The sequence below is a fragment of the Phyllostomus hastatus genome, unplaced genomic scaffold (genome assembly GCF_019186645.2).
Source record: "Phyllostomus hastatus isolate PE091 unplaced genomic scaffold, TTU_PhHast_1.1 phas_scaffold_21, whole genome shotgun sequence".
Lineage (NCBI taxonomy): Eukaryota > Metazoa > Chordata > Mammalia > Chiroptera > Phyllostomidae > Phyllostomus > Phyllostomus hastatus.
The window spans coordinates 3,058,618-3,072,578 of NW_025334017.1; the positions used below are offsets into that span (position 1 = coordinate 3,058,618).

General features: G+C 36.7%; 1 protein-coding gene across 1 annotated transcript in view; it reads right to left on the reverse strand.

Moving 5' to 3' along the window:
- The window catches only part of LOC123833198 (short-chain dehydrogenase/reductase family 16C member 6-like), a 31,484-nt gene that overhangs the window by 15,881 nt on the left and 1,642 nt on the right, over positions 1 to 13,961 (reverse strand). The window contains exons 2-5 of the mRNA XM_045861330.1: positions 12,264 to 12,610; positions 8,519 to 8,650; positions 3,418 to 3,517; positions 2,819 to 2,963 (exon numbers count right to left, since the gene is read on the reverse strand). Coding sequence (XP_045717286.1) covers positions 2,819 to 2,963; positions 3,418 to 3,517; positions 8,519 to 8,650; positions 12,264 to 12,584 — 698 coding nt within the window. The 5' untranslated portion in view covers positions 12,585 to 12,610. The remainder of the gene's footprint in view (positions 1 to 2,818; positions 2,964 to 3,417; positions 3,518 to 8,518; positions 8,651 to 12,263; positions 12,611 to 13,961) is intronic.

Genomic DNA, 13,961 nt, shown 5'->3' on the forward strand with positions numbered 1-13,961 from the left:
TTCTAGTGTTCTACATCCTTTGGATCATAGGGTGAAGTGTAGCAACAAATTCTTTTAGTTTTGTTTTGCTTTAATTTTTGACTTCATTTTTGCCTTGTTGTGTTTGCTGGCTGATGATTTTTTAAAATTTAGCACTTAGGATGTATAATCTACTGCCTCCTGGTTTTCATTGCTTCTATTGAGAAACTAGTTATTTACTGCATTTGGGTTCTTTTGTACACAATGAGCCATTTTCACCTCTTGGCCCTTTCAAAGTTTTCCTTTTGTTTTTCAACATTTTTATATATGATGTGTCTCAATGTTTAACTCCTTGTGTTTATCCTACTTGGGACTCATTTAGCTTCCTAAATATGTAAATTATTTATTTTTAAATTAAAGTTGGGGAGTTTTCAGCCATAATTTCTTTGAATATTTTTTCTGGTCCTTTCATTTCTTTCTTTACTCATCTGGTGATGTGATATAATTAATGGTGTTTCAGATTTCTCTGAGGCTCTGTTTATATTTCTTCATTTTTCTTCTCTGTTTTCATCTTATTGCATATCTCTATCTATCTGTCTTTAAGTTCACATATTCTTTTCTGCCAGCTCAGTTCTACTGTTGAGACAGTCTAGTGAATTTTTCTTTTCAGTTATTTTCTTTCCCACTCCAAAATTTACATTGGCTCTTTTCCACTATCAAATTTACATTTGGTTCCTTTTTATCCCAAAATAATTTCTCTCTACTTATTGATATTTGATGAAACATTGTCATCATGCTTTCTTTCCATTATAAAAATATGGATTTATTTAGATCTTTGAATGTATTTATAATAGCTTCTTTGAAGTTTATCTGCTAAGTCCAACATCTGGGTCCCCTTCATGGTAATTGACATTGTCTACATTTTTTTCTTATGTATGAGTCACACTTACCTATGGCTTTGCATATCATATACTTTTTTTTTTGTTAAAAATAGACATTTTATATAATGTATTGTAGTCCTCTATGGAGTTTGTTGTTAGGGTTGTTTGTTTGTTTATTTAGTGACTTGGCTGGAATAATTAAGTGAAGTCTATTTCTTCTGCAATGTGTAGTTTTTAATGTCATTTCTTGGAGAATGCCATCTTGGGCATGTGTCCAGTCTTCCTGACTCTCAGGGATAAGTGTAATTTTAGCCAGGCAATATTTGACTGCCTTTTTCTCTTAAGTTTCCAACTGGTCTGCCTATATTCATTTCACATCCAGCTCTTAACCTTTACAATATACTGGTTGGTATACTGGTTGGTTGCACTATTTTCTGGATAAGGCTCTGATCTATGGTCTTAGCCACTTGAAGTTAGGTCCCAAGTCAGAGCCAGAGAGATTCTAATCTTTGAAGCTGATTTTGACCCTCACCTGGCAGAACCTCAGTGTTACAACACAGAAGTTGGGTGTGATGAGATACTCACTCTTCACTGGTAGCCCTGCATGAATTTTCTTTGTTGAGCAGGATCTGAGAGTTGGCAGGGATTAGTGTCACCACCTGGATGCTGCTATCACCCTGCATGGATATCTCACAACTGAGAGCCTCAGAGGTTGGGATCTTCCAATATTTACTGTCTGGTTAATCAACCCAAAATAAGTCTTCTAACTTAAAAATGTGGGAGAGATAGGACTTACCACTTGACTGCTGAAATAAGTACTGTGGCTCTCTAACAACAAAGAGCTGTTTTGGAAAGAGGAATTCACCAACGACCTCTTCCCTGATCTTTCCTACCTAGTGGGAGTTGAGGGAAAGGGAACAAATATAGTCTTGCTGAGCATATATTCAATATAGGCCTTCCACAGAAAATGAGATCTGATGTTCATCTGCTGTCAAACTATCCAGAATAGCTTTTCTGCCCTAGGGAACTGGGTGAATTGAAACTGCCACTTGGTTGTCAAACTCACCGAAACAATTGTTCTACAAGGCAGAGCTTTGGGTGGATAGCCTCAATGTTATGGTCTCCCAGTAGATTTTTTGAATAAATACTTTTCAATTTGTTGCATGCCCTTTGATCAACCTCCAAAGATCTTGAATGATTGTTTTTGCTAATTTTGACCAGCTAAATAGATGTGTCTTTGTGAGAGATTTTCTCTGTTTATATTCTGTAAACTCTTCACTACCTGTTTTGGCACTTTCTATTTAATTTTATAGTTTTACTAGACTGTAAATAGCCTCATTGCTTTCTATCCAGGCTTTTTGTTGACTATCTCTCTTTCCTATTATAATAGCTGATTAGTGTAATTTGTGTCATGTCCGTCTTATTTTAGCAATTGTGGTGGCTATACTTGCTCTCAGTCATGTTTCTACATTTCAATATATTCTACTGATTGGCTTCTTTGTGTACAAGCCCTCATATTTCATTTGCATCCTTATTTGGACTGCTCTACCAAATACAACCTTTATATCAAAACACACTTCCCCAATGCTTCCCACATATATTAATTAATCTTACAAAATAGTTTATTATTTAGATTACTTTTACTTCAGTATACTTCTTAGGAAAGAACTTATCAATACTATAATGCTAAATATTTTATTAACATCTGACTTCCAATTTTTCTGTTATATTGTATTACTCTGATTAACTGTTTAGGTTTAAGCTTTCACCATACCATGAACTTCATAACCTATATTAATATTTTTAAATTAAATAAATTCATTAGCTTAATACCTATTGATTTTTTCTTTTACTAATTAGTCATTTAAGCTATTTCTTTTGTTTTACTGTCCATATTTCAGAAATTCAAAATGGAAAGATAATTGACATACATTGGAAGATTATTGTAAAAGCAAAAATTACTCTAAGTGTTCACTTACTTGCTTGTAGCACCATTAAACATTCCAGTTTTGATGAAATATGGGCAAACGATGGTGGTTTTAACATTACTTTTCTGTACTAGTTTTAATTCAAACAAGAGAGACTCTGCAAAGCCAAAAGCTGCAAATTTGCTTGAAGAATAATCTAAAACAAAGTGAAGAACTGTTAGTAATAAAAATGGACATGTTAATTTATAGAATTATTTAAAAAAAAGTGAAAATCTCTTTCTTTTCTATGGTTTATCTTGGTGGACAAAGCATCATTGTTAAAGTCATTTTTGTGGCCACTCTATTCCTGTATGTCCACACTATATACCCCAAAAGGAGATGGACATTATTTCAGTTTCTCTTAAGAAGACTAATGGGCCAAGTGGCACACTTTTCTCTTTTTTTTAATAAGAGAGTACCTCCTCTTGCCACTGCTATTTTAAATGGGAAAATGGGATGTAATGCTGATGTTATAAATAGAATTGTGCTTGTGTTATAAATAGTATGAGAAATTTCTCCTTGGTGCAGGAAGAGTTTCTATACCTTGAAAGAGTTCTAACTTCCAGGTGCCATGGACTGGATAATATAGAGACACATGGTTAAGTACTCACCTGATAGTACATTAATACCAATTAATCCTGCTGCACTTGAAATACAGACCAAATGACCATGGTTAGCTTTAATCATGGCAGGAAGGAAGGCCTTATAAGTCTGGAAGATATAAATACATGGGATCAATATTTCATTCATTTATTATTTTATTTGCTCAATAAGTATTTGATGAATTTTCAGATTCATTTAGTAAATATTTACGTAAGAGTTACTGTGTGTTAAACCCTGTAGTGGTACATGTAGTTACTGTCCTTAAGGATCTTAAAATTTATTATGTGTTAATCTATAAGAAATACTATTTGATTTGTTTTTCCTTTTAAGTTAACTATATCAATTGAATTAAATCAACATTTTCTTTATATTTTGCTTTAAAAAACCCCTTAAAACCTAGTTTTTCTAATATGCTGAGCTTTTCCATGTAGTTTTTAGCCATTTGTATTAAAATTTAATCCCATTCACCTTCCTGGCTTTATGATGAACAAGATTCCTCTGCACATCAGTGGACTGACAGAATTAGGAAAACTGCTCAAAGAAAGGTGCATTTCAAGGCAAGGAAGACAGGCTGGTAAATGAAGTGCTTTGCAATTGTCTACCATGGTTTAGATATATTTTTAGTTATTGATATTTTGGGTAAAATCCTCTTATTCATCCTCAGCTGAGATATTAATTCAGTATGCTAAGATCCCATGTCATGAAAAAGTTCCAGTTCTCTTAACTCTGTGCTTCCTAGGTTCTCCCAAGGAGCTTGTCCATTCTCCTTTCCTCCAATACTGGGATTTTAAATCTAACATCTGTTCAGAAATAATAATCCAAAAATTGGAAATAAAGCAAATAGATAACTGTGTGACTTTCAACATACTAGGATGTTTTCTAATAATCTTGCCTGAGGTTTATCTAACTCTCTGGCAATGTAACTTAGACTGATTATTAGGACTCAGATGTTTCACAATTCTGTAAAATTAGAGGTTAACATGTAGAAAACTAATAGGTGTAATTTTTAAAATAATCTCGGAGGTAAGAGCTTAGTGAACTAATTTCAGCATTCTTTTTCATTGACTGTACAAATTCAAATTCCTCATATCATCAATTTATTAGCTGTGTTATTCTGCTAATTGTCCCATAAGTGAATTAACTAAAACCTTGACAGGCAATCCTCATAATATTTCTATGAGATTTATGATTTTAATGATATCAGAATTTTGCGTTAAGAGTTTTGCACAGTCTGCTGACTACGTATACAAGGACCCAGCAGAACCAGTAGCTACTGGTTCAGAGAATGTCACCTTTGCTTGTCAGGTCTTTAGATCTCACTAATCTTATTCCAGAACTATTGAATTAATTGGTGAGTTTCTGCTTAGATACAGATAATTGGCCTTTTTTGACATCTCATGTTCAAATGTGATAGCATTTTATATCTCTATTGTGGTAATTACCTCTTTTTTGTTCAAAAATTCAAAATTCAGAAATATTGTTGCATTACTCATTACTGCAGGCTGTTGTAAATGGCAAGAATTGTATATTGCCTTTCAGCACAAGTGTATAAAAAGTCCAGCCTGGGACCCAGAAGGCATCTTGAGAGTGATTATCTGGTAGACCTTGTAGGACTTAGGGACTGGAGGTCCAGCTGCTGCATCATTATGGGTCTCTGACAGTTTGTAAACTTTCAATAATGTGAAGCTGAGTAACGGAGTTGAAGGTGTGTGTCAGTGTTATTTTTGATAAGGAATTTCATGAGTTGAGGCAATGAAACTCCCTAGATGAAAGGGTGAAAGTAGTGGCCTATAGCAGTTTGTTATATGGCTGAACACTGGTGAAATTTAAAAGGAATCAGGGTAAACAGTTGTCTACTCACAGGGATCTAATCACTTGCAGGCGTGGGAATTGTTTTTCTTCACCCCTCCCCCCCACCCCCCACCCCCCTGCCACCTGCCCTCCCACCAAATGTATCTATATGTGTACTTGCTTTTGAGCTAAGGCTGAAGTTGCTACTAAATTTTCTGTGTCCAGTTGAGAAAAATTTTCTTGCAAAGAGAAAAGTGACTAGGTATTTCAAGAGTCTGTTTGTGTTTGAGCCCTAGGTGTCAGTGAGGGCATTTTAGGACATTCTAGAAGATGAGTTTATCATAGAAACTGATTTGCTCTCACTGTAAGAATTTCCACCATTAAAGAGAAGAAAAAGGAATGCATTAATTGTTCAGTGAGCAATTAATGAAACTTGTAAAATGCATTTACAACCAGGGAACTTACTAGAGAATTATATATTGATCCAGGTTGATACATTATTCATAATCAAGGTAAATCTGTGAACTAATGAGACTTGTTTGATAAAGTACTATATCTATTTTTACTAATTTTATCAAATGTGGGGTGTAATGCAGACAAGCATCAATCAGATCTGCTTGATTTTATTTCACTGAATTTGATGTAAGACTTGGTTTTTCTCACAGAAAAGCCTAATTAATGAGCTTCCTAATTTTTTTTCACACTGGTTGTGGGCCAAAGAGTTATTGTTGTTTTACAAAATATTTCAGGTTATGATGAATGCAAATATATGTTCAGTTAAATTGAATTACAACAAGTGAAAACTTTATTGTAAAGAAAAAGGGTTGGCGTTTTTGAACTTCAGACAGTTCTGCCAATTGTTTGAACTTAGCTTCTCCACTTGCACTGTCTTTTACAATTTTTCCATGTTATGTTTTTGACAGCCTTTTAATATCTCCAATGACTGTGCTACTCTGTAGTGTCAACTTAAATGACTTGAATACTTTAGGATAATATCAAATTGGGTAAATTTCTGAGAAATCTTTGATTATCCATAAGTTTTTTTTAAAAATTAAAATTTGTAGAGCAAAGGTATGGGGTCAGCTAACATAATTTTGAATTGTTTATGTAAAGCTTGAATTGAGAAGGTAAATTTAATATGGTATATACTATATCTTCTAATATGGTTGTAAAGTTGATATTTTAAAGCTATGATTGAAAACTAACCATGATATTGTTATATAACTATGTATATTTTGTATGTTTAAGGTCATATATGAATGCATGTTAAAATTAATAAGCAAAAATAAATGTATGTGTTTATTAATACCTTTTTTGTTACTACATAAGTGAATTAAGCCCAACAGACTAGAACACACAATATACAGGTGCAAGTTCAGAGACTGCATGAGGGCTGAATGATGAGAAGGAGCCACCATGTCAGAGTCGGGAGAAAGAATATTCTTGTCAGAGAGAAGAGCTTGGCAAAGACCCTCATATAGGTAAGAGCTTGATGTGCTCTGGGTCTTTTCAGGATCCTTAGAGTATAGAAAGTGAGCAGAATGTAGAGAAAAATGAGAGGTGGGTGACAGATATAGGAGGATATTACCACATCATGTAGGGACCTACAGGCAATGGTAGATAACTATATGTTATTCCAAGTGTATTTGGAATGCTCTGAATATTTTTGAGCAGGAGAGTGAGATGATTTGGTTAAAGATCAATTTGTTCTTGTCTCAAGGCAGGTTAGAAAATGGAAGGCCATGCTGAACTGCTAGCAAGAGATTACAAAACCTTGGTCCTGGGCTAGCAGCAGAGGAGAAAAATGAGTGTACTTGAGCATGTTTCCTAGGGAGAGCCAAGGGTGTTGGCATTAGGGCAATGGAGGAATCAAGGATGACTTCTATGTTTGTGATGTGGTTAGATATGAGCACCCCCTAGCTCTATCTGCCAAGATGATACTTCCCCTTCCCAAAGACATTTTAGATGGAGTGGGAGAGGGAAAGAAAATGTCATTTCACAAATATTTGTGGAACACCTGTTGTATGTCAGCACTATGCTAAGTGCTCACTAAGTATTGGTTGAAAGAGGTTTGTTGGGTTTCAGGTGGAGCTTTCCAGTGACCAAAAAAGAAGGTCAAGGAAATAGTTCTAAGGACCTTAGAGAGTGTATATAGAAGCATTGAGTGGAAAGAAAGAGCAGCCTGGGACACCTGAAGCAAATGCATTCCAAGGCCCTAGATTGGAGTTACAGAGGACTGAGGCCCTGTGCCTCTCTCCCTTCTTCATGACTCCTAAGGCCCAGTTCCAGCCCTCCATGCCTCCCACATGCCCCACACCTTCTTGTATCTGTTTATTTCATCACAGCTTCAAGTATAAGCTCTCTTGGTGGAAACTCCTTTGGTAATGCAAGTCTCCTTCAGCCTCCTATCTGTTTTCCAGAGTTGTGTTATCCAAGATGGTAGCCTCTAGGCATGTGGCTATTTAAATATGCATTTAAATGAATTAAATTACATAAAATTGAGAGTTTAGTTCTTCAGTCCCACCAAACATATTTAAAGTGCTCAATAGCTGTGGTTGACTAGTGGCTACCATATTGGGAAGCACAGAAAAAGAACATTACCATGATCACAGATAGTTCTACTGGATAGCACTGGTCTAAACACTCTAGGCTTCAAGAAAGCCAGCCTTGAGTTATAAATTTACTAATTGTCCTTCTGTGAAGAGTCCTTCATTTCTCTTTTGCTTCCTCCTTTTTTAAGCATGGGCCATCACTTAGCAGTTGCAGGACCTTGGATAAGTCATTAAAACCCTTTAAGCCTTAGTTTCCTTATTTGTAAAATGAGAATGAAAATGGCACCATGGTTACCATGTGCAGGAAAAGAACTTAGAGCAGTGCCTGGGACAGTCACAGCTTATTTCCTTTGTTTTGATGCCCAATCACACACTCATATAAACCATGACTCTAAAAATAGCCACTTTCTTTCTACACAAACTTCTCTTTCACTCATGAACAAATTAAATCTCTTTTGTATAATGGCTGTCACATTCTGTTTTTATTTTGGTAGGGAGATTTCTGAACAGCCTAAAAAATCTTGGGATCAGACTAGAGAGGATAAAGGGAAGGGCCCTTTGCTGAGCGTTTGTAACAGGGCAAGAATAGGAATAACTAAACCGAGTGTGTGTGACAAGGGGAAACCTGGATGAGAGGCCAGGGGCCTATGAATGGTAGATTCACAAAGGGTATATATACAGATAAATGACTGAACAGTTGTTTATAGAAATAGATAGAATTTCCCCACTTATCAATAAAATAAAACGAAAAAGAATGAAGATTTACCCAGAAATGAGATAGGACATTTACACGAAATGATCTTTCCACCATGTCATCTGGAGTGTCAAGGAACAGCTTTCCTGTGACCACACCAGCATTGTTAATGAGGAGGGTCACATCACCAACGTCTTCCTTAACCTGGACAGAAGTGAGGCAGGTGTTATTCATTGGAGGTGTTTACATTTTCATATGTGTTTCCATATCAGTTTCATATGATACATTTCTATATCATTTAAAAAATTTATTCAGGTATTTTCTTTAAAACTAGGTATTTGATCTTGCAGATAGAACATCAGCAATTTTAAAGTAACTTTACGATGAACTATATTAAATAAAACCACTGATTTGTCAGTTTTGCTTAAAGAATCTTGACTTTTTTTTTGGTGTAGAGATGACCTAATATTACATCTTTTCTGTACCTCCTATTTCTGTTGTGCCCTCCCCCTGCCAGTTAATAATGCCGAGGGTAGTGTATGGGTGATGTCTGATCCTGTCTCTCTCTGCATGCTTCCAAATATCTTCCTTCAGGTGGAAGTTAGGTTTCCCTTCAGCATGGTGGCTCTGATAGTTACTACTTCTGCACGTATCTCCTTCCTGACTCTTCTGTGAATCAGCTGGCTGGAACACATTCCATCCCTCTAGAGCCTGGCCCATGGCCAGTGCTTGGCATGAAGGTATTCGAGGCACAGATGTGTTTGGCCCACTTCCCAGCTACCTCTGTAAGCCTGTGCACTTCTGTCCAAAAGACCTCCCCAGATTTAATTCCTGTCTGTGGATGATGTTTCCCTGTGGTCCACAGCCATGCTACAGCCTTTTCCTTCATCCTTCCCTTCTGCATTGCCCACCTTACTTGCTTGCATAATCCAAAATGTACCACCTGTCCTACTCAGAGGCAAGCATGCTCCAGAATAAAAACCATGGGGACTGTTCCTCTCTCTTACAGTTTTGTCTCAAAGTAAAGCTTTGTAGGTGACATTGATAAAGCTGACCCTGGGGGAAAGCATGATGCACGTTTAACAACCATTTGAAGACTTTCTTTTTTTGCCATGTAGTGGAATCTTTTGAGCTGATACAACAATCTGTTTCTTTGTTTTTGAACAGGAAGTACTACCTGTCTTGACTTGATTTTCTAATTCTTGGTCCATGCACTGCTTTGTGTTGAGCTTTCCAGATAATATGATTATGAGATTGTAGGTAAATATTGCTCCTGATGCAGTCAAGTCAAATAAGTTTTGAAAGATGGGTTAATAATATTGCTGAGATGAGGTTGGGATGAAGGATTACTTAGTCTACTTTGGGGAGAAGTAAGACAGAGAAAGACATCCAAAGGAGTCTAACTTTTAGAGAAGAACATCCCATTGACTTGACAAGAGGATTGGTGTAAGCAAGGGCTCTCTCATATCAATTGCAAGGAAGGAACATGAGCCCAAGAAGGTGGAATCTATTTTTAAATTATATTTTATTAATTATGCTATTATAGTTGTCCCATTTTTTCTCCCCTTTATTCCCCTCTGCCCAGCATTCTCCCTCTCACCAGCATTCCCCTGACTTAGTTCATGTCCATGGGTCATGCATATAAGTTCTTTGGCTTCTACATTTCCTTTACTATTCTTAACCCTCCCCTGTCTATTTTGTGCCTGCCAATTATGCTTCTGATTCCCTGTATCTTTCCCCAACTCTCCTCCCCTCCCTCCTCACTGATAACCCTCCATGTGATCTCCATTTTTATGATTCTGTTCCTGTTCTAGTTGTTTGCTTAGTTTGTTTTGGCATTTTAAGGTTCAGTTGTTGATAGTTGTGAGTTTGTTGTCATTTTACTGTTCATAGTTTTCAATCTTCTTTTTCTTAGATAAGTCTCTTTGACATTTCATATAACAAGGGCTTGGTTATGATGAACTCCTTTAACTTGACCTTATCTGGGAAGCACTTTATTGGCCCTTTCCATTCTAAATGACAGCTTTGCTGGACAGAGCAATCTTGGATGTAGGTCCTTGCCTTTCATGACTTGGAATATGTCTTTCCAGCCCCTTCTTTTGAGAAATCAGCTGACAGTCTTATGGGCACTCCTTTGTAGGTAACTGTCTCCTTTTGTCTTGCTGCTTTTAAGGTTCTCTCCTTATCTTTAATCTTGGCTAATGTAATTATGATGTGCCCTGGCATGTGCTTCCTTGGGTCCAACTTCTTTGAAACTCTCTGAGCTTCCTGGACTTCCTGGAAGTCTATTTCCTTTGCCAGATTGGGGAAGTTCTCTTTCATGATTTGTTCAAATAAGTTTTCAATTTCTTGCTCTTGTTCTTCTCCTTCTGGTACCCCTATGATTCAGATGTTGGAATGTTTAAAGATGTCCTGGAGGTTTGTAAGCCTCTTCTCATTTTTTTGAACTCTTGTTCCTTCATTCTGTTCTGGTTGAATGTTTATTTCTCCTTCTATTCCAAATAGTTGATTTGAGTCCCAGTTTCCTCTCCATCACTGTTGGTTCCCTATACATTTTCCTTTATTTCACTTAGCTTAGCCTTCATTTTTTCATCTTATTTGTGACCATACTCAACCAATTCTGTGAGCATCCTGATTACCAGTGTTTTGAACTGTACATCTGATAGGTTGGCTATCTCCTCGTCACTTAGTTCTTGTTTTGGAGTTTTGATCTTTTCTTTCATTTGGGCCATATTTCTTTGTCTCAGTGCACCTGTTACATTGTAAGGGGCAGAGACTTAGGTATTCACCAAGGCATGGTAACTCACTGTTTTGTGTTGGTCTCTATGGGGGAGGGATCAGAGAGGGAACAATGCCACTTACTTGGTTCTTGTCCTGCTTTCAGTCACTTCCCCCACTACCAGCAAGCAAATTGGTCCCTTCTGGTGCTAATTCCCAGGTGGGTGGGTTTATGTACATTCTAGGACCCCATGGGTTTCTCCAATGACTCTCCTGTGAGGCTAGGAGTTTCTCCCACCACCACAACCTCCACAGATTTTTACAGCCAGAGGTTTTTGAGAGTTTAGTTTCCCACACTGGGACTCTGGGTTGTATGGTCTGTCTCACTCCCCAGTTATTCCTCCTCACTTATCCAAATGTGAATGTGGGATCACCTGGTCTGCCAGCTGCTACCTTTAAGTGCAGCCTCTCTGCCTGGCTGCCCATCTCCCCACCTTCTACCAGTCTGGATGAATGTTTCTCCTTTAACTCCTTGGTTGTTTGATTTCCATACAGTTCAATTTTCTAGCAGTTCTGGTTTTATATTGTTTTTAAATTTGTTGTTGTCCCTCTTTTGGTTGTGCAAGGAAGCAAAGCATATGTACCTACACTTCCATCTTGGCTGGAAGTCAGAAACTGTTTTTGTAATCTTTGATGTAAGACATTCTTGGCTATATAAGAAAAAAACTAATGGTCATTGTCACTGTGCCCAAGCTCTAGAGAGGGCAGTTAACTTGGTAAAAGTTGCATAACCAGTGAGTCACAGCACCAGGACTTGTCCTAGCTTGTGTTGGCACCTGATTGCAAATGAGTTGCCAAGAAAGCAGTTGGGCAACTACTCAGACAGCTCATCAAATTCCCACTTGTATCATTTTATTCTATGCCCCTTTGTGGAGGCTACAAAGTCAGATTTCTTACATGTAGACTGAAGAAAGAGGCACAGAGAGATCTTAGAAGAAGTCTATGACAACCTTTTCTTCTCCTTGCTTTGTAAAAGCACATACTAGATGCAATATTTTTTCTTGGGCATAGAAATTAAGAAGGGCACCAATCAACTTACCTGATCAGCAACTGCGTAGACCTCTTCCCTGTTGCTACAGTCACATTTATAGGCAAATACTTTCTCACCACCCTTTTCTTTGGCCAGCCTACTTGTTTCCATATTGCCTTCTTCATTAGTGTCCCATAGAACTAAAATAGCTCCAAGGCTGGCAAATTTTATGGCCATTAGCCTCCCAAGTCCACTTCCAGCTCCTGTTATAAGTACAACCTCTCCAGCAACATTCTTTTTTTTCTTGGGAATTATCTTGTAAGCCAAAGATTCTAAAAAATAATATGACAATTTTGCCAAAAATGCAGAGGTTTCAAAAATCAAATCCATGTTGATTCACAGAAGAAGGGAATATCCTAATTGAGAAAAAAAGGTGACTGGTAAATTCATTACATGATCACAATTGCAATATACATGGAGTATTTAGTATAAGAGGATTTACCCTTGAGACATTAATTATCCAGAATATGGTTTTTAGCAACAACTGCTAAAATTGTTGAATTTTTAAATTATATAAATAATGATTATAAAGTATTTTATGTTAACAAAAATATTTCCAATTTACAGATCACCTTCTTACATATAACCCAATCTGACCTATAGGTAGATCACAGATTACTAGGGCAGCTTTATAATTAAAGACATAAGGTGCTTGAGTCTTGACTTGCCCAATCTTGTATGACTAGTAAACCAAGACTTTAGATTCTCAATCTGGTTATGTTTCTATTATATAAACTCACTTGATGATCTCATATCCAATAGAAATTTGCTTTTCATCAGGTAGTTTTTCAATACAATAAAAATAACATGGTAACATAATGAAAGCTTTTATATGTTTTCACCTGGTCCTTACAATATCCCTCTGAGAGAGTCAAGCCAGATACAGTTATTACTATTTTATAGTGGGGACCTGAGACAAGAAATATGGAGTAGCTTTATTCAAGGTCACATAGCTAGCTAACCAGCAACATTAGGATCATGGTCAGAGGTCTTCTGAATTGTCATCCAGGCTTTTACCATTAGAATAGACAGTTTTTTTTTAGCTAATGTGGAGCTACTTTTCCCAGACCCACCTTCAAGAAAAATAATACAGCATTTTTTTTGTTTCTTGTGACACACCCTTGATTTTTGATAATCATAATCTGTTACACTTGAACATTCTTACACAATCATTTCCTATAGAAATAAGATGTGGACATTGATAGAACCCACTTTGAAACAGATTACAGCTTCTATCATCACCATCATCATCATCATCATCATCATCATCATAAAACAATATATATCGAATCTTGCTACAATTCAGGCAAGTTCTAAGTGCTCTGTGTGCATTTAACTCTTGCAAGTGTTGTCCTGTTTTATAGTTAAGAACAGAGTTACTAAGAGGCTAAGCAAACTATCCTATGGTCACACAGGTAAATACAGGGAAGATGGAAGCTAAACCTACCTACATGGTGACTTCACTCTCCAAACTCTCAAGTGCTAAGAGATGTAGCAAAAAGAAAAAAGAAGGCAAACACTGAGTCTGGTAAAAAGAATGATCTTTGCATTACATTAATTTCATATTAGTCAAGAGTTCATTTTGAGATATCCTGAAGACCCAAGTGAGGACTCTGAAGGACCCAGGCTGTTTTCATCTTGCTGGTAGTCCTGATCTGCCAGAAATTCCCACAGAGATAAGACAGAAAAAGAATATTATCTATCTTA